Source organism: Dermacentor silvarum, chromosome 3, assembly GCF_013339745.2.
Source record: "Dermacentor silvarum isolate Dsil-2018 chromosome 3, BIME_Dsil_1.4, whole genome shotgun sequence".
Taxonomy (NCBI): Eukaryota; Metazoa; Arthropoda; class Arachnida; order Ixodida; family Ixodidae; genus Dermacentor; species Dermacentor silvarum.
In genome coordinates, this window is record NC_051156.1 from 140,043,335 (window position 1) to 140,063,341 (window position 20,007).

General features: G+C 44.4%; 2 protein-coding genes across 3 annotated transcripts in view; one reads left to right on the forward strand and one right to left on the reverse strand.

The window, feature by feature from the left end:
* Positions 1–11,174: 11,174 nt before the first annotated feature.
* Positions 11,175–13,867, reverse strand: LOC119445829 (DNA repair protein RAD51 homolog 3). Its single transcript, XM_037710126.2, has one exon. The coding sequence runs from the start codon at positions 13,789–13,791 to the stop codon at positions 12,859–12,861; it is 933 nt and encodes a 310-aa protein (XP_037566054.1). The 5' UTR covers positions 13,792–13,867; the 3' UTR covers positions 11,175–12,858.
* Positions 13,868–13,974: 107 nt separating this feature from the next.
* The window catches only part of LOC119445830 (argininosuccinate lyase-like), a 45,238-nt gene continuing 39,205 nt past the window's right edge, over positions 13,975–20,007 (forward strand). For both annotated transcript variants that reach the window (XM_037710127.2, XM_037710129.2), the window contains exons 1-2: positions 13,975–14,084; positions 14,193–14,297. In XM_037710127.2, the coding sequence (XP_037566055.1) occupies positions 14,076–14,084; positions 14,193–14,297 (114 nt within the window). In that variant the 5' untranslated portion in view covers positions 13,975–14,075. The remainder of the gene's footprint in view (positions 14,085–14,192; positions 14,298–20,007) is intronic.

Below are 20,007 nucleotides of genomic sequence, written 5' to 3' on the forward strand. Positions count from 1 at the left end.
TCGACAGGACTCGAATTACTGCATGCATGACTCGCACGGTTCAACTGACTGCACGTTTTCTTCTGCACCTCCAGGTGCCAGATGACCTCAAAGTGCACAAAGAAGTGCACTTTGAGCTTTCTGGCATGGCGCCGCGCTCGATATATCAAATGTGCTGTTGAATGGGCGTTCTATATACGTGTGCAGGCGGATTATATATGTGCCAAATCCCATGCCCTATACATGTGCATGGGATTTTCAAGGGGATTTTACAGTTGTTCGATATACACAATAATTTGTTATAAGTGGGTTCGATGTATCCGAGTTCAACTGTATTTGAAGTTGTCAGATAATCATTCTGTTTGAATCTATAAAAAGAATGAAACTTATTGGAGTCTCTGGGGAGAAAGACTGACAAAAGCAGGGATTGTTCTGAATGATTCTGCTACAGGACAGCCATCATAGAGTTTCATAAAATTACTATAGCCGATTTCAACTTGCGCCTGCAAATTTCCCAACTTCATCACCCCACGTAGTTTTCTGCCGTCCTCGACTGCGCTTCCCTAGAAAATACTACATTCTAAATAATTCAATAAAAATTCCGATGGCAGGATTCGAACACAGGACCTCTAGCACAGAAACCTTATATTGAAACCATTATGCCACGTGGACAAGTGGAACCACTGCAATTAGCAGTGATTATGTGTGCTTACAGAGTCTTATTACCTTCTGCATTAAAAAGTATAAATTGCTTTGAAATTTAGTCCAATTTACGCCCAGATAAAGCATAATAAACGAAGCCATTCGAACGTCTGAAGCCCCAAGCACAAAGATCACACAAATTCATGTACTACCCATCATTCCCATGGTGGCTGAGCGATTGCAGTGCCGGAATTCTCTCTAGTAATGATTGTAGGAAACTCTATGGCAGCTACAGATGCTGCATCAAGGTGCCAGAAGGGTGCATATTCTGTAAATGTCCACTAAATGGACTGTCCATTTCAGCATGTGCTGAATAAATAGAGCTTGAGAGTCGGCGTTGACAATTGGCGCCGGCCCTACTGACTTCAAGATCTAGCCAATCAGTGCGCACTGAAATGGACAGTCCACTTAGTGCACACTTACAAAATACTCCCCCCTTCTCCCCGTTCCGAGTGAGAATGCACAGAGCAGTTAATTTTTGTACAGTGTCAAGCCATTGAATAAGAATACTTTACCTTCAGGCAGCTTACGAAATTGTTTTCTCACCTCACCATTTATCCATTTTTTTAATGACGATGCACAGCACTGTAGTATTACTTCGCTCCTGGACACAGCATTCTACATGAGGATGGTGACATGCTGTTCTTGTTTTATTGGTGTTGTGACACAATCACATTTCAGTTGTTTCTCATTGATAAGCTCCTCAGTTGACTGGATGTCCACTTCTGAATGGCATTAGATTATGAAATCAGCCGCCTTGTTTTTTTTTTCCCCCTTTTCTTTTCTCAAAAGGAATACACACAACCTTTAAATTTAACCTTGTTTAGAAAGGAATAAATATTCTTCAGTACAGCCATTTTGCAGTACTGAAGAATGCTGTTCTACCATTTATGCATGTATATAAATCTCACGGAACTTGCACCTGATACAACACCCGATACTGCAGCAGGAATAAAGCCTGAGCAAGTTTGTATGAAAGCAGGCCTATATAAACACAGTTCACGAACGACATAGACTAAGAAAACAACAGAAGCACCGCATTCGGTGCTTCTGCCCGCTCTGCCCCATGCCATTCTTGCACTTTGGTCTTCTCCAAATTTACGCAGCATTCTTGTAAGCAGCATTTAATGTGCCAGATTTGGACAGGTTACAGGGAAATACTATCTCGGTGACCTTTAATTTACAGAATGTCAAAGTGCAGTGCAACAACAGAACTATGATGGAATACGCACGGACAAACGTTGCAGGGGCTGTAGACACACCTGGGAAGCGCACCCACGTGTCTTTCATCATGGTTGCATTATGCCATTAAGCAAGCACCAGCTAGTAGCCCAAAGATGTGTCCTCCAGCAGTTAATTTGTAGATGACGTCTTGTTCAGCAACACTGGAGAACACTTACTACAGGTTACTGAGGACCTGGTCCAGCAAAGTCTAGAGAGAAAAGAGATGAAAGAGAGACCAGACGAACTGTCCTATGCTATGGGAAGGCAAAAGATGAAAAAAATTCAGCCGTACCCATCTCACGATGACTGTAGACGGTGGTGCGTTTAGCATTGAATAAATATAGCGACACAACGTATTGCCATAGTCGAAATGAGTTATGAGGCATGTACTGCAGCGGGACTCCATTTTTGCGCTTCCCTAAAAACATTCGGAGCCATCTAGTGCCACTGCCATGAAGCCTGCTTGTGGCCTCAGAAATGCAAGCGGGCTTCTCTCTCGCGCTTCAGCAGCGCCGTCTAGTGACCCAAGTTGGCATCAAAGAGGCTCGTTAAAGACCAGCACAGACCGAGTGGCACATGCCCACTGCTCCATGTCCGCGTCAAACAGTTCCATTGAACAGCGGTACCTAGCCAGTCGGCATCTACAGTGACCCATGTTGGCGTGAAAGAGGTTCCTTGAAGAGAGCCCATATGTACACATTGCCACATACTCGGCCACCCAAGTTGGTCTGACAGTTGGTTTAGAACCCTGTTCTCTCAGGACAGCAGCCCGATGTGCTACCCATTTGACCATGAACTACCCAGTTTCCCAGGTAGGAGGGAAAACGGTTAGGTACAAACATACACAGTCCCCGGAAAGTTTGTTAAGTACCCTAAGAACGCTAACACATTAAAAGAAGAGAATCTGTTCGCACAAGCACGAGAAAGGCAACTGACGACTACAGTTTTTTTTATTCAGTCTCGAAGCGTTTCAAAAAAAAAACATAGATCAACTGTTAGGTAAACTCAGACACTGGTCAGCTGTGACCAGTGTCCAAGAATTCCGTTTTCCGTAAAGGGACGGTTGTCAAGCTTATCAAGTGTGGTGCAGAGTGATTTAAAGCAAAGCTTTTTTTTTGCCTCCCCTCACTCTGCGGGTGCTAGCTGCTGGTGTCACAACAACAAGCTGTTGTTGTCACTATACCTGTGCCACTGCGTATGTGCCTGAATAACAACTGGGGTCACTAGGCATGTGCAACTGGGCATGTTAACATTCTTGGCCAATCGTTCTTAAGTGTATGTGATTGAACAGACAAGTAGAACAAGAAGCAAGAAATGAAATCGGCAACAGGATCAGCCAAGTGTGACTAATGAAGTTAAGTGACCAAAATAGGACCAGAGCGTGCATTGAGTGAGAAGCGTAGAGCTTCAGATAAGTGAAGACCATGAAGTGAAGTGAACACATTTCTGTAAACATCAAGGAAAGCTTCGCTAATCACCAATTCCCACTCACGTGTGGGATCCGCAGATTTTTTTTCTTTGTGCACTAAAACAGGGACAATCACACAGAAGGTGCCAGTCATCTCATTGCACACACAAACTTCACATTTGAGACTTCTGGCCATTTAATGAGGAAGGAGTAGGCATTTGTGAAGGCTATTCCAAGCCTACGCAGATTTTACAGGAATGTGAAATAATAACATAATTTTTAATGGTATACCTGAAGATAGCGACGAGAATCGTGACACACTGCACTCCAAGGTTGCGAATGTGTTCAAAAGGCTTTCCCTTGACTGTCCGCGTATTGAACGCTTCCATAGGTTAGGCAGAATGCGCCCTGGGCGTTCTTGCCCTATCATTCTAAAGTTGCTTGATTTCAGTGATAAGCTAGTAGTGTGGAAAAACGCTTATAAGCTGAAAAATACCGGCATGAAACTTTCCGAAGATTTTTCGGCCAGAGTGCGCGCAGTTCGCAAAAAGCTGTGGGGCACTTCGGTTGAGCAGCGGAATAACGGCTCGGTTATTAAAATGAGGTTTGATCATTTATTTATTGATAACGTGCATCATAACTGGGACACTGCCTCCAATAGTTTAGTAATAGCTCCTGGTTTTGATTCTAGCGCAAAATTTCCAAAGGCATCTTCATCATTAAGTTGACATTTCCATCATTCTGCCACTGATCTCGCGCTTTTGAATGTTAATGCCAGAAGCATAACTAACAAATTTCCACAGTTTCTTTCGCTGGTTTCTTCATATTTTCCTCATGTTATTTGCATCACAGAAACATGGCTTCCTGAAGATACTATTCACGATTCAGAATTCACGCCTCCTGGTTACATTGCTGTCCGGTATAACTGTCAGAATAAGAAAGGTGGTGGTGTTGCTCTGCTTTTACGTTCCGATTTTAACTTTAAGGTTTTACCAGGTCCTCCTAATGTAGAATCGGTTTGGTGCAAGTTACTAGTGCGTAAAGAGAATTTAACAATTTGTGGTCTTTATCGCCCCCCTGATAGCCCTAGTGACTTGTTCGATAATTCGCATTTCACAGATGACCATAGCCTCGACAGTTCTAACTTAATCGTTCTTGGTGACGTTAACGTTCCCGGCACTCACTGGCCTTCGCTCACATATTCCGCCACTAATGCCTCTATTTGTAGAGCCTTAATTACATTTTCTTTGTCACATAACCTGATCCAATTAGTTGATAAGAATACGCGGCAGAACTCCATACTTAAGTTAGTTTTTATCAGTGATAGTCTTGCTCATCTAGGTTTTAAGTACGATATCTTGGAAGGAATCTTGGACCATAATGCAGTTCTCCTACACATTAACTACCCTATCCCACATAAACGCTTTAGTTATTCCACTTTTCACTATTTTAACAAGGCTGACGATAAGTCTATCACTGATACTCAGGCAGATGACTTTGAACATTTTTTGTAACTCACTACCGAAAGTCATGTTGACAGTCTTGTTGATTGCTTTGAGTCTTTGGTGAAATCTTGCATCAATAACTACGTTCCATTAAAAACAAAAAAAGACAAATAATAAACTTCCTTGAATTAACTGGGATATCTTGCACCTGTCATGCCGTGCCGGTAGACTACGTAAGTCAAAGCAATCTAATCCTGTGCTTCGTGCTCCTTTTGACAAGCCAAGGAGGAACTTTGAACCTATACTAAAATTGCTAAAGATTTCTATTTTTCAGTGCAACTTCCGATACTACTTAAATCAAATGCTCGCAAGTTATGGACATCAATCTTACCTAGTGTGACGGGCAGTACCTCTTTCAAGATAAATGACGCTGGTGCTAACGACCCCATCGTAGTTTCGAATGCTTTTAACTCATACTTCCAATCTGTTTTCACTCTCAATAACCATGTAGTTCCAAAGTTTAATTATAACGCACAATCTAATAAACTAAGCGATACGTAATAAATTCTGATGGTCGCTTAAACCTGATCTTGAATCTCAACACTAAAAAGTGTACCGGTTCGGATGGTATCCCAAATTCTTTCCTTGTTAGATACTCCCTATGGACAGTTCGGTACCTTAGTGTCATCATCATAATCAGCCTATATGTCCACTGCAGGACGAAGGTCTCTCCCTGCCATCTCCAATTACCCCTATCTTACGCTAGTGCATTCCAACTTGTGCCTGCAAATTTCCTAACTTCATCATCCCACCTGGTTTTCTGCCGTTCTCGACTGCGCTTCCCTTCTCTTGGTATTCATTCAGTAACTCTAATGGTGCACCACTTATCCATCCTACGCATTAATGACCTGCCCAGTTCCACTTTTCCACTTAATGTCAACTAGAATATCGGCTATCCTCGTTTGTTCTCTGATCCACACCGCTCTCTTCCTGTCTCTTAACGTTACTCCTAAGATTTTCGTTCCATTGCTCTTTGTGCGGTCCTTAACTTGTTCTAGAGCTTCTTTGTTAGCCTCCAAGTTTCTGCCCCATATGTTAGCACTGGTAGAATGCAATGATTGTACACTTTTCTTTTCAACAACAGTGGTAAGCTCCCAGTCATGATTTGGCAATGCCTGCCGTATTCACTCCAACCCACTCCACTCCACTATGCACTCCACTCACCTTAGTGTAATCTTCCAAAGATCCTTAGACTCCGGTGAAGTACCAACAAAATGGAAAACAGCCGAAGTCCTGCCTTTGTAAAAATCAGGTGATAAGCAACTTCTCCCTAATTACAGGCAGATTTCTCTCACAGCCCAGTCTTGCAAGACGTTAGAGCATATTATTCACAAACACATAATCGAATTCCTTAACTCTAATCACGTTCTAACATCTGCTCAGCATGGTTTCCGTCATGTGTATAGCACTGTAACGTAATTAGTCGATTTTGTTCCTGTTGTCGCTTCTAACCTAGATGTAGGTAAACAAGTGGATGCCATCTTTATTGACTTCTCTAAAGCTTTTGACTCTGTGATTCATTCTTAACTACTGGTAAAACTAAATGCCATATTCAATAATCTTTAACTCCCCGTCTTGTTTCTTGGATAGCCAGTTTTCTTCATTGTTGCTCTCAATTTGTTTCTTTTAATTCAGTGGAATCAACTCCTGTTGACATCACATCAGGTGTTCCTCAGAGATCCATATTAGGCCTTCTATTATTTCTCATATATATTAATGATTTGCCTCGTAGCACCTCAACTAAAATCAGACTTTATGCAGATGACTGTGTATTATACGAACCTATTAACTCCATTGATGACCATCACCGTCTTGCACAATCCCTTATGTCTTTCTGCACTTGGTGCAAAATGTGGCAAATGAACATCAACTGTAGTAAAACAGTCGTGATGTCATTTGCCAATAGACAGAGCCCCCCTCATTCGATTATTCTCTGGATGGCATCCCACTTAAAAGAGTGTCAACATAAATACTTGGGAGTCATTCTAACAGAGCATCTTTCATGGTCTAAACACATCGAATATTTAAACGGGAAAGCCCTAAAAATATAGGTTATTTGCACTGCACTTTAGCTAAGACCCCTCACAATACTAAACTGTTATTATATAAAACGTTAATTCGCCCTGTTCTAGAATATGCATCTGCTGTATGCTTTCCCTGTAAACACTGTGAAATAATTTTGCTTAATGTTCAACCTAAATCTATCCGTTTCATTTGCCAAAATTACAGCCGCAATTTCTCGCCAACACAGGCTCAACAATCTCTGAACATTGAGCCATTACTTTCACGGTATTGCATCGAAGCCTTAAAACTCTTATATGCAACTCCACCTGTGGTCTTTCTGATTGTAACTACATCACATTTACAAACGCAAGTTGTACCCGTAGCTCCCACGCCTTGAACATAACACCTATCTTTGCCCGTACTAAGACATTAAAATACAGTTTTTTTCCACGTACAATTGAGCTATGGAATTCTCTACCCGGCAACATTCGTTCACTATCACAAAAAGATTTTATAGCTACCACCAGTAAGCACCTCGCTAACATGTAAAGCGCGTCCTTTTTTCATTTTTTTGTGTATGTGTATGTTTTTATTGTGTAGTAATGTATAATGTTCCCACTCCTGCTATAACCCTATATTGGGCTGCAGTATATGTAAATAAAATAAAAAAATAAATAATGTTCAAGAGCCTGGTAACGAAATAAGAGTCCATGATTTGTATCAGCCCCTCAAAGCACGCCAAGTAGTCACAAGAGACCTGCGCTGCTAGAGATAAATCTGCAGACAAATAAAATTGTGTCACATATGGCACACCCTCCCAGATTGTGAACAGCAGCTTCTCAAGATCCTTAAACACTACAAAACCAAAACATTTGGCAGTATTAAGCTGCGGAGCCGAAACTTTAGGGATAATGAAGGAACTTGAAAGAAGCTATAGGGACTGTGCAAACAAGTGATGTAATTGATATGCATAACATTAAGAGATAAAAAGATGGAAGAGAGGATTGCAGAGAAGATATAAGTAACTGATATTCTAGTGGATAAAACAGACACTTAAGAAAACACTAAATCAGTCTGTACTGATAAAATAATCATTCAAAACTATTTTTGCAATTTCGCAGTAAGAGGTTTATTACTAGAAGAAAAAATAAAAGACAAACTTCTATATTTTCTCAATTTTGCGCCGAAACCACCGTGTCGGTTCATCAGGGTGACATCACAGATTTTGAAGTATTTTTTCATGCTTGGGTCATTGTACCACAGTAAAAGCTCTAGAAATTTATTAACTTCAGCTTTTGGCTCCTGTAGAAACCAATGTAGGCCATCTTTACCAATAAAATATTAACCAGGCTTGAACGAATGTAGTGGTAATCCACGACAGTACAGCAAGCTGGTGCTGGAATTTAAGGCAGTGTCACTGCCCATCTTGTCTTCAAACATTTTCCGGCTTATCAACCTTTTCTAATGATAAGTGGCTTTATTGGCATTGTAAAAGTGTAATTTACTAAAATAGCTCTACTGAATTTTCTCTTAAGCATCCATGAATGCATAATAATGCATTAGTGGTCATGAAATGCATAAAGCGGATAAGAAGTCATTATTTATTATAGAAACAGTAATGGATGCCAAGACAAGGAAATCACTGTTGGAGCCTGCAAAATAGATGGAGTGATGAAATGAAACTTGCAGGCCTAGGATAGTATCGACTGATGCAGGACAGGGTTAACTGGAGAGAGAGTTTATCTGACGGAAAGCAGACGTGAGATCAGCCCGAGTTAGCACTTGTGCCTTTTTGGATGATCAGCCCAATACTCAACTCGCCGACACTGCTCTTGTGCATCCTCTCCTGTGTTATCATCCTTCATCACACCTTTACAGATGGCTAGAGATCGCTGGGAGGTGATTGTCCTGCAGTATACCTATGTAGCCTGATGAATGCACATTGCAAGAAGTTTTCCATAAGCCCATATTAATTCGAAATGACACCCAAGTGCTCTCTACAAAAAAAAAAAAAAAAAAAAAAAAATTGTTAGAGCGATGTTTTCTTTGCCTCTTCCTCCCTCTTTGTGGGTGTTGTCTCGCTTGGAAGGCAACTTAGGCTGTCGAGTATGTGCCCGAATAGACAAGCAGAAGAAGAGGCAAGTTGTGAAGAAGTCGGCAAGAGAAAATTGATGAAGTTGACTACAGAGAAGTGAAGAAAGAGTTTGAAACAGAAGCAGCTGAGTGTGAAGAAAAAAGTGAAGTAAACAAAACAGGACCAGAGCATGCACTGAGCAAGGGGTGTTGAGCTACAGAGAAGTGAAGACGTATGCAAGAGAAAGCTGACGAACTTGGGAACAGAGAACTGAAGGAGTATGGTGAAAGTGAGGCGAACAAAATGGGACCACAGTGTTACATTTGTGCAAATTTACATTACATTTGCATCATTTTATACAGACATTTCTGCCGTTTGATCTGTTTCCATAGCATTTGTGAAAACATCAAAGAAAGCTTCACTCAAGCCAGTTTCTACATAACCATGGGATCTGCCAAATTTAAAAATTTTACTTCAGTTGATAGAGAACAGAGAGAAATATTTTTTTAGTGCAAGAAAAGCAAGAGATCAGGCGGAAGCTTTGTCATTGGCCTGCTACCTTATGTAGGGAAAAGGGAAAGAAAGGGGGTGTGGATGACAATGATGTATGTACAGTGAATTACAGTGTACACATGTAATGTGCATAGCACACAAAACCTGGAGGTGAGGCTCTCTGTTAAATATGTGAATAGCGGTTTTCATGCTCACAGTATGTTATGAGTGTCATTCCACACTCCCAGAATCTTCTTTGAAAGAAGCCTGCCGTTCAAAAAAAAAAAAAAGTTTCCATTATGTGCTGCACACTATGATGAAGCCCGGGCAGTCCCAGACAACATGGCATGATTACCTTTGGGTTCTTACATGCCCAACAGTTGGGGCCATTTTCCCAACCTATCATATGAAGCTAATGATGAGTAAACACCACCCCAAGTCTCAGTCTGTGCAGTAGAGTTGCATGACTTTGCTTTGTTCTCGATGGAATCCCAAATGTTATGTCTTTGGTAGAGTGAAAAGGTGATCTTGGTGATAGGTGATCTTGGTGATAGTTTTAGTTGATAGAGAGGTATAGGCAGATCTATCCCAGTAGGGCACCTCAAACATTGGTACAACATTAAAAGGACACTGAGGAGAAAAATGCTTTAAGCTGCATTAGTAAATCAGTAATACTTTCAACAATACCAAGAAATTCAGTAATACCGTGAGAAGAGGCTTGGCAAGCCTGAAAGTACTCAAGGACGACATGCAGATGCATGGCACCGCTGCCTTGAAGTTCCTGCACCAGCTCGCCGTTGTCATTAATTTTGACCGCATCTGCTGGGGCCTAGTTAATTCTTAATCTTTAAAGATGGACTGCATTGTACTCAGCTCAGCGCTCAATCAGCATGTCCCATTCTTTACAATGTTACTTGTTTTATTTTTCAGAAATGTACCGACCGGCCCAAGTTAGCACCTTTCTTCAGTGTATTCTAATAAAGTCAAAGAATGAACTATGAAAGTTTCAGGAACTTCTGTTGAGCCATAATGGCCCAATTAATAAAAAGTACTCTAAAATCTAAGACGTAACACTGACATACTGGTGTTGCTGTTTCCATGCGAAATCGCCAAATGGAAAGTTTAGCTTGACTCTTCTTTTAATAACCAACCTATCACTGATATTAACGAAAGCAGAGCTTTGAAAGAGTACTTGATTAGTCCAGACTCATTTAGTGTTTCCCTTAAGTGCCCCTTTAAAAGCATTCAGAGTCGCCTTTGCATTCAGAGTCGCATGCAAGAGCATCGAAGTTGGCAGTGTTCATGCCGTCACTGAATTCTCGTGCAACAGTAGTACACGGAAGCAAAAAATTCAGACAGAATTATCTGTCTGGTTAGGCTAAGTCAAATCAATTTTCAGCGAAAAGGGAAGAAAAAGCCACTGTGGCCTAATAATAGCAGGTTCTCATCTTTAGTGCTAACATTTTCACCCTTGTCCACGTGCCTCTCCTCCCCCCACATTCCCCTGTCAATCAAGCATACTAGAAAGCAAGTTTACCCCCCCCCCCCCCCTATCCCAAGCGATACTCTCCTTCCACTCCCCCTATTATAAAGTACCGTTAAAAAGTTTCACCCTGCCGTCATTTGTCATTTAACCTCCGAGGAAGCAGCAGAGTTGGCTCCAAAATGCAAGGTCTTAACAAATGCCACCTTTTGTTGGTTGGAGACATTAACTTCTTAACTGTATAATTGGTTTGCGGCAATACATTGTGTCCACCACATCAAAAAATCACGAGCCATTTCACTCTGTGAAGGTGGATGACCAGCGAAGCTGTTTAGCGCATGACACAGAGGTGACACAGAATTTTTAACAAAGGTACCAACATATTTATTGTCCTTATTGGTGGTCATCATGACCATAAGGTGATCAAACCAAGTATTCCGGTTTAACGTCGCAAAGCAATGTACAAGCTAGTGGGATAGGGGGCTTCAGGCTAATTTCAACCACCGGTGGTTCACAAATGCGCACGAGCGCTCTTTGTATTCGACCCCCCATCGGAATGCAGCTGCTGCAGCCGGGAATGGAACACGCTACCTCAGCACAATGCCATAGTGACTGGGCCACCATAGCATGTTCTAACAGTGATACTACCAGTAATGGACCAGTGAGGTTTCAGTGATGATTCATGCTAGTACTAAGCAGAGTGAAATAGAGAATATGCTCGTGGAAAGGTAAGTGAAAATCTGTAAACTCTACAACAAGCCACGTAGTCAATGTAAACATGACGTGGAAATTGATTTAATGTTATAGCAGGATACGTGCCAGTCATCACTCCGTTAAAAGTCGTAAAAAATATCATGTTTATCAAAAAAGGTTGTGAATTTTTAAGAATGTAAACTGGTTTGCACTTGTAAAATTAGAACATCTTATTGCCCTCCAAACAGTTCTCTGCTGCTGAGTTTATGTTCCAAATCCAGTGATTCTATCAATAAATGAGCAATGCTTGGAACTCCTGATTAGGAATTAGGCACAGCTTCACTCACCATTCTTTCCTTTGTGATGTCAGTGGACTGAAACTGAAGACTTTGAGGGCAGGTATTGATTCGAGGAATAAAATATGTGAACACAGTCTTGGACAAAAGATTATGAAGCATACATTTCTGTGATCATGTACTACCAGTGTCAAATGAAGCAGAAACAGCAATGCTCATGGCCAAAGCATAACTGAAGGTACAGTGTAGGCCATCGGTTATTTGTTACCCGAGACAGGTGCGCACATCCGGATTGCCGCACTACTGCAAAAGGTTGCTTCTGGTTTCTTTGATTAAAAAGCGAAAAAACGAAAACAAAGGGAAACAGAAGCAAAACTATCGCAGCAGGGCAAGCACTCTGTGGGCAAACCAGATGTGTGCATCTGTTTCTGGAAATGAATGGCCGAAGGCGTGCACTGCAGCTTCAGTAATGCTTTGGGCTTGCACTTTGCTGTTCGCATTTCGTTTGATGCCAACAGTACAGCCGTCACCCACAAACGTTTACAGGACAAGGGATTTCAAAGTTTCTATCAGTTCACATGGAATTTCACTCAAATATGCTGCTTCTTGAACTTGTTATTTCAGCACAGCAAAGGAGATCGAAAAGTGCGATCAGCATGTGTTTGTCAAACGAATACAACACAACAAATAAGACAGGATCAAACAATTTGTGGAAGGTAGTGCACAAGACATGCTGCAATAGTTCTGTGCAAGGTACATCCTAATGCAATTTTCCACTGCAATGTAAATTAGAAACTCCCAAATCATTCCAGAGAAACCACACACAAGAAAAATTCATCCGCGACCATTTACAAGATAAACTTATCACAGAAGGCAAATGTTAAAATGAAGTAATAGTGTGTATGATAGCATAGTTAAACTTTAAAATAGCAGAGTATATCACATGTAAGACTTGTATGTACCCACGACGCTCATATATCAGCGCATGACCACGGTATTTAAAAGCCGTCAGTCTCTTCAACAATTCCCTCCCGCTGTATTCTAAACAACACCGTGGTACGTCCGAACGTTGGTGCTTTGTAAAAAATAGCCTTGCAGAGACCATCCTCTTCCACGAATGTTGCCCTGTAGGCACACTCGTGCCCAAACCCCTGTCCCAAAGCTGGAGCAATCACAAGGGACGACGGGTCGCTGTAGCTGGGCTTCATAGACAAGTGATTCGTAACTAGTACGGCTGCACCACAGTTCGCGATTTCGACGAGCTTCTGCGTCAGTCCGCTGAGCACCTTCTTCCTCTCGCGGGGGTCCTGAAGCTGATTCCTCAGGTGAAAGTCAAAGCCGTCTAAAACAACCAACGTTATTTCCTCCTCCTCCTTCACTTCGCAGTTTCTGAGTTCGTCGGGCAAGAGCCATACGGTGGATGCCAGTTGTTGCCACGAATCGCACAACATGTAGCGCAGGCCGGCTCCGCCACACGGAACAGAGGTGCAATCCTGCTTTCTCGAGGTTCCCGCCAAGATTTCTCTATACCGCGCTATCGTGAAACCTCCCTTAGAATCTACGTATACGGTCGACTTCTTCGACAGTTCGTTGGACGCCGTTACCTGCATGCAAAACTGGGTCTTCCCGGTGCCGGCGGCGCCGGTCACTTCGATTACCTTGCGCCGAGGAATGCCTCCATCAAGCAAAGCGTCGATGCTGGGAACCCACGTCGCTATACGGTGCAAGTTTTCACTTCGCTTGAGACAATCTGAAGCGGTGTTAAACGTGAAGACGGGAGTCTCCCGCCGTCGCTCAAGAACCAATGCCGCCTCAGCAGTGAAAGACGGGCCGGCTGCCATCAGGTCGTCGTCATTTTCGATGCTGGCCTCCTGAAGACGCTTACGTACTCGCTGCGGCAAGATCAGAGAGCAAAAATCCCGCTTTGACATCGCGAAGGGGGAAAACCATGAGGGAAAACGAAGACAAACTTCAGAATGCGGACTTTCAGTTTCCCGGCTCCATTATACTGGCTCAATAGTTTACTTGTTTAGAGGCTTGGCTTGACTGGAAAGTAACGGTTAGGTTTTGTTTCAGTTTCGTTTCTGCTCTCTTCCTGTTTTTTGCTCGGTTGGAGATTAGATACCGCTGCTCTTGAACGCCTATATCGTTTATCATCCACCGCACCCTGGAGCTAACAGTAAACAGAGGTGCGAAGGCCCAACGGTTAGCGGTAATGGAGAGTGTAAGTCCATCTTTTGCCTCGTAGGAGTCTTTCCACACAATAAGCATTTTTTTTAAACATTTGCACACGCATTTTAATCTTACTGCTCGTCTTATTTCTTTTTTTCAGAATAAGCTGTGGGGTGGGCGCTTTTCCGGGGAGACCAGTGAAGCTATGTTAAAGTTTAATAACTCCATCACTTACGACCGAAGACTGTGGAAAGAAGACATAGAGGTGAATGCATGTGTACTTTTTTCTCATAAAGTTTCTTGTTGGAACCTCCACGCGCTTATTTATCTTCAGTGCAGCCGCAATCACCCTCGTGGGCATCAGCCATTTGAGGCCACAGTAACATGTAGCCACCATATGTGTGCGTAAATCGTGTATACTAGCGTTGTAATTGCACCATTTTTGCTATATTATCTAGAACTTAGCGCGGCCCGAATAGCTATATATATATATATATATATATATATATATATATATATATATATATATATATATATATATATATATATATATATATGCGTGTGTGTGTGTGTGTGTGTGTGTGTGTGTGTGTGTGTGTGTGTGTGTGTGTGTGTGTGTGTGTGTGTGTGTGTGTGTGTGTGTGTGTGAACCTCACCAACCAGTATTTTTCATAAACTGTCGGCTATAGGTGCACAGCGAGAGTGATCCACAGAACTTACTGAAATGCTATTTAATCTCTTCGCTAATGCTTCTGGTCGCATAGATTGCAACATGTGCGTTGGATTTGCATAATTTTACGAATAACGGGATTTGTTTAAACGAGCACGGAGAAACCATTGCCCCTTTTTTAAAGTAGGAGTTCTCCCACAGGCATTAAACAGTCGTTTTTCATATCAATCAATCTTTTGTCTTCTTTTTTCTTTCTTTTACACTACAGGACATGCAATACCTGGAAATCAGGGCGTGTCCTCAGCGAAGCAGTGCCGTATAGTAGTCGCGTATATATCGGTGACACCATTAACAGTGTATTAAATTCTGGCGTCAAATGGGTCACCTAAATATGTGTATGTGCAGATGCGCCTACTTGTTTGAATCTGCATGAAGCGTAATAATTTAAATGCGTTTGCAACTATAACGGCGATGCTTACAATTTTGTTTACTTTCACCCTATGCAACGCGCAATCTTACGCAATGTGTATGTTTATCCACCACGTACAGGTCACGACTTTTATGTTCATGCACTGTATCGTTCACAAGCAATGCCGAAGTGCAAACCCCAAATCAGGTGGATGTACAGTATGAGACACCTACGGAGCGATGTCACGAAGATGAACGCGCGGTTGATTGATTGATTGATTGACTGATTTTCATGGCGCAAGGGCCAATTCTGGCCAAAGAGTGCGGTGTATGCATGATATGCGCTTGTCGAGTGGAGAGTGGTGATATGTGCATGTAGAGATAAGTAGGACGCGTATCGAAAACGTTTTAACGATTCTGCACCTCTTGTGCCACAGTGACACCCATTCTAGAGGATTGGCCAAAGACGGGCACACGACCAGTGGCACACACCGAATGGCTAAATCGAAGAAGATAACGTAAATCAAAGAATCCGTTAAAGATAATTCGCTATTCCACTAACAGTTTGGTGTGCTGGAGAGACACGTGTGAGCCGATATCATTTGTTCGGGCGGGTTTTATGCAGCAATTTATGTCTTTGTTAAGCGGAACAGAGGTGCGCTTACTCGCACCATATGTACGGCCGTTCGCTGGTACTTTCATTTGGCGCACATATAACCTTCGTACATATCAACGAATACATTCGCCGAGATGCCGACAGATACAGCTCCTTTGATCAGGAGAAGGCTTTCGATACCATTAGCCATAAGTACCATTTTCGGGTTTTGAAGGAGGCCGGCTTTAGCGTGGGTTTTCAGCGTATATGGTCCAAGCTTTGTACTCTCGACCAACTTCTGCTGTTCTCATACAGGATCGCATCTCGGAGGCTTTCGTTGTGGGTAGTGGTGTACGGCAGGGAGATCCCCTCTCCCCTGCTCTCTACGTACTCCCAATTGAACACCCTTCTGCAGAGGCTATCCTGTGACAGTAGAATGGGCAAGTTCCTACTTCCACCAGGTTCCCCTCCAGTTGCACTGTTCGCCTATGCAGACGACTTGTCCATTGTCGTCCCGGACGAGGCATCAGCGTGCACCGTCTTGGACGTCATGGACAGTTACTGCAGGGCGAGCGGTGCGAGGTTGAATAGGTCGAAAAGTGCAGCCATGTACTTGAATTCCACTCCGTCCAGCCCGCAGCCCGTTCATGGTCTACCCGTGAAAACGCGGCTGCGAATTATAGGTTTCCAATTCGATCCAGACGGTTTGTCTTCTGAAAACTGGCAGCAAGCTAAGGAGAAGCTTGAAACCAGGATTCAGGAGTTCAGCGTGTTGTCGTGTCCATTGACAGCTAGAGCGAATATTCCTTAGGTTTCTTCTTTTTTTCTTTTCTCACGTATGTAGCATGTGTGTCTCCTGTTCCAACCCGAACCAAGCTCATGTTGGAGAGGGTTCTCTTTCGGTTTCTTTGGAAAGGGACAACTGGCTGTGTAGCTAGGCAGGTGCTTAAGCTGCCCAAGGATAAGGGAGGACTCGGAATTCCCGACTTGGGCATCGTAGCCACTGCACTACACGTCAGGTGGACCCAGGTTGCCCATAGCTCAGATATGCTCCTTACTCGAAGCTTTACTTCCTTCTTTCTTAGCACCAGACTCCGCTTGTTTTCCCAGAGCACATTCTCTCACTGTGTGCCTCGCTCAGGATCCCCGTCCCCATTCTATGCGGTGGCTGCCAATTCATTGGCACGCCTTCGCAAGGTCCATTCCGACATCGATGTTGTTTCAACTCTGCTCCAAGAACTAGTCGATATTCTTACCCCCGGTCTCCCCCTGCATTGCCAAAGGTACGACCTGTCTTTCCACAGGCCAAGCTGGAAGCTCATTACGGCAAGCTTCCTCGACGCCAGGCGAGCTACGTTCATGTACCGCCTGGCGCGGGGCTGTTTGCCGATTAGCTACAGATCCTTCACAGCCATCCCGGCTCGTGGAGTGTGCCCTTTTTGTGGTGGCCGAGAGGATACAGTTCACATCTTTTCGCAGTGTTTAGTTTCTGCCGCTCTCCTCCAACGGATAGCTAGTCTGTTCAGTCTCCCGGGCGTTCCGTTTCAGACCGTTCGTTTCCTGCACCCTTTGCCTAAGCAGGCGATCAACCAGTTCGTGCTTCTTCTTGTCGAGTGCTCATACCAAGTTTGGTTAGCACGATGTGATGCGGTTTTCGGGGGAGGGGCGCCGGGCCTTCACGAAGTGCTTGAAAAAGCACGGAAGGAAGTCTGGTTCCATCTCACCCGGGAGCGGCATCACCTAGGCGAGAAGAAGTTTCTCGAAGTGTGGGCTCGCCCAGCTGTGATTTTCGATGAGTTAGGTGGTAAGCTTTCGATTAAGTTATGATACATGGTACATACGTGGTCACCCGACTGGACAGTATGCGCCAGTCGATCCACGTGTTTCCGTTCGTCTCAGTGGAACACACGAGTTGGAACCGGTGCTGGCGCAACAGAGTGCGCTGCGCCGTGGACGGCTTCTGTTGTCTCCATGGTTGTTTGCCTCGACACCTTTTCCGTCGAGGTAATCCGAGGGTCTGATGGGCTCGTGTCCCTGACGACCGGCATGGCCGGTTGTGTGAAGCGCGAAATAGCACGGTTAGTGCCGCTCCACAGTGGCCCCCTTGTCCGGGGCCACTGTCGCAGGATGAAGCCCATTGGCCCAAACCAAAGCCCCCCACCCAGTCAGCTCGGGTAGGAGGGGGGGGGGGTGGTGCCGGGGTCAATGTACCGAATGATGCTGGGTTGATGAGTACACGTAAGCTCTGGGGCGCGGTACCTACGGGTGCCAAGTCCTCTTCCCATCTGACAACGGCACCGATACAGCAGACAGATAGTAGCCACGCCAAACCCGAGAGGGTAGGCAAGAAAACGTTCGCTTAAAAAAAAGAAAAGAGAGAGAGAGACGGAAGCAATAGCAGTACATTCTCGATTGCTGTCCTCTCGGAAGACTGAAACCGCTTCTACCTTCGTGAGCGGCCACTTTCAGAAGAACGTACTCCGAATAAGTTCGCTATTAATAAGGTATATACCGTCTATGCACGAACATGATTTCAGCGCTGTAGCGAGCCAAGCAAGATTGAAAGAGGGTGCGAATATTCGATATTTTGGATACAAATCGAGTAGCCTTAGCTGTTCGATTCATATTCAATTCGAGAATTCACTATTCGATGTTGCCGAATATTCATTTCTATTTGAATATAAGGGATAACAATACTTGTGGAGTCACGGTCCTGAATTAGCGCCTGTGCCTGCCGTTGCTGCCCTCAGACTGGGTTTTAAGGCCCGTCAAGTTGCTGTGTGCAACATTTTCCTTAAATCCCCCATAAATTGTATGTTTATGGCAATAAAGGCTTGAAATTCAAAAGCCCGAATGAGCCTGCTGCAGGAAAGCCGCGCGGATGCCTACTGCCTAGTTCCTAGGATAACGCATGGAGCAGTTAACTTCTGCACAATAACTTCAATGCATGCAATGAGAATATCTTGCTTTTAGATAGCCTCTGCCCGTGTAGTCTTGATAGATGAAAAAAACAACAACATATAAGATGAGAAGTACAACTTCGCGGCTATCTTAAGTTTATTTGCCCAACAGTTTCAGTCGGTGGACCGACCTTTATATTGAGAAGAGGTTTATTGACGTAGTCCTTCAAGGACGCTTCGAGTTCCAAGAACGGCGAGGCAGCGTGGAGCACCGTCTCCAAAAGACACCAGCGACCAACAGCGCGAGCAGAGCGGGCCGAGCATTGGCGATGCCGCTGGACGGAGGCGCGTCTTCTTCACAATCGCCCCCGCAGAAAAAGAGCCATCCTGGAGACCTAAGATGTTGTGGGCAGGGGGTCATGGTAGGGCTTGAGACGCGCCACGTGGACGAGGTCACGTCCACGCCGGCGCAAGTCGTCAGATGGAGAAAGTGGCTCAATGAGAAAATTCACCGGGGACGTTCGCTCCAAGACGCGGTAAGGCCCTTCGTATTTTGGAACGAGTTTTGAGGAAAGGCCTGGAGTTTGGCAAGGAACAGCCAGCCATACAAGAGACCCTGGAGCATACGTGGGACTGGGCAGCGAGTCGGCGCGGCCTTCCTTCTGGCGCTGTTGCTCTTGTGACGTAAAGGTGCGCGCGAGCTGGCGGCACTCTTCGGATTGTCGGGCAGCTTCGTACACAGGTGGGCACTCGGAAGCGTCAGGACGGTATGGAAGGAGAGTGTCGATGGTATGCAATGGTTCCCGTCCATATAGGAGGAAGAAAGGTGAAAATCCCGTAGTAGCCTGTGTCGCGGTGTTGTATGCGAACGTGACAAAAGGAAGTATGCGGTCCCAGTTCCCATGATCAGATGCCACTTACATCGCGAGCATATCACCGAGAGTGTGGTTAAACCGTTCCGTGAGCCCGTTAGTTTGCGGATGGTAAGCCGTGCTCGTCCGATGAATAATGTGGCATTCCGAAAGCAGAGCTTCGACGACCTCGGAGAGGAAGGCGCGACCTCTATCACTGAGGAGTTCGCGAGGTGCGCCATGTCGCAGGATGAAGCGATGCAGGACGAAAGAGGCTATATCCCGCGCTGTAGCATTCGGTAGAGCCGCAGTTTCGGCGTAGCGTGTCAAATGGTCCACCGCAACTATAATCCACCGATTGCCATCCGGTGTCATGGGAAGCGGGCCGTAGAGGTCAATGCCTACGCGATCGAAGGGTTTGGCAGGGCACGGAAGCGGCTGCAAGGCACCAGACGCACGTAAAGGTGGTAATTTGCGACGTTGACAGTCAGGGCAGCACTGAACAAACTTTCGTACATAAGTGTACATTCCCCGCCAGTAGTAGCGGTGGC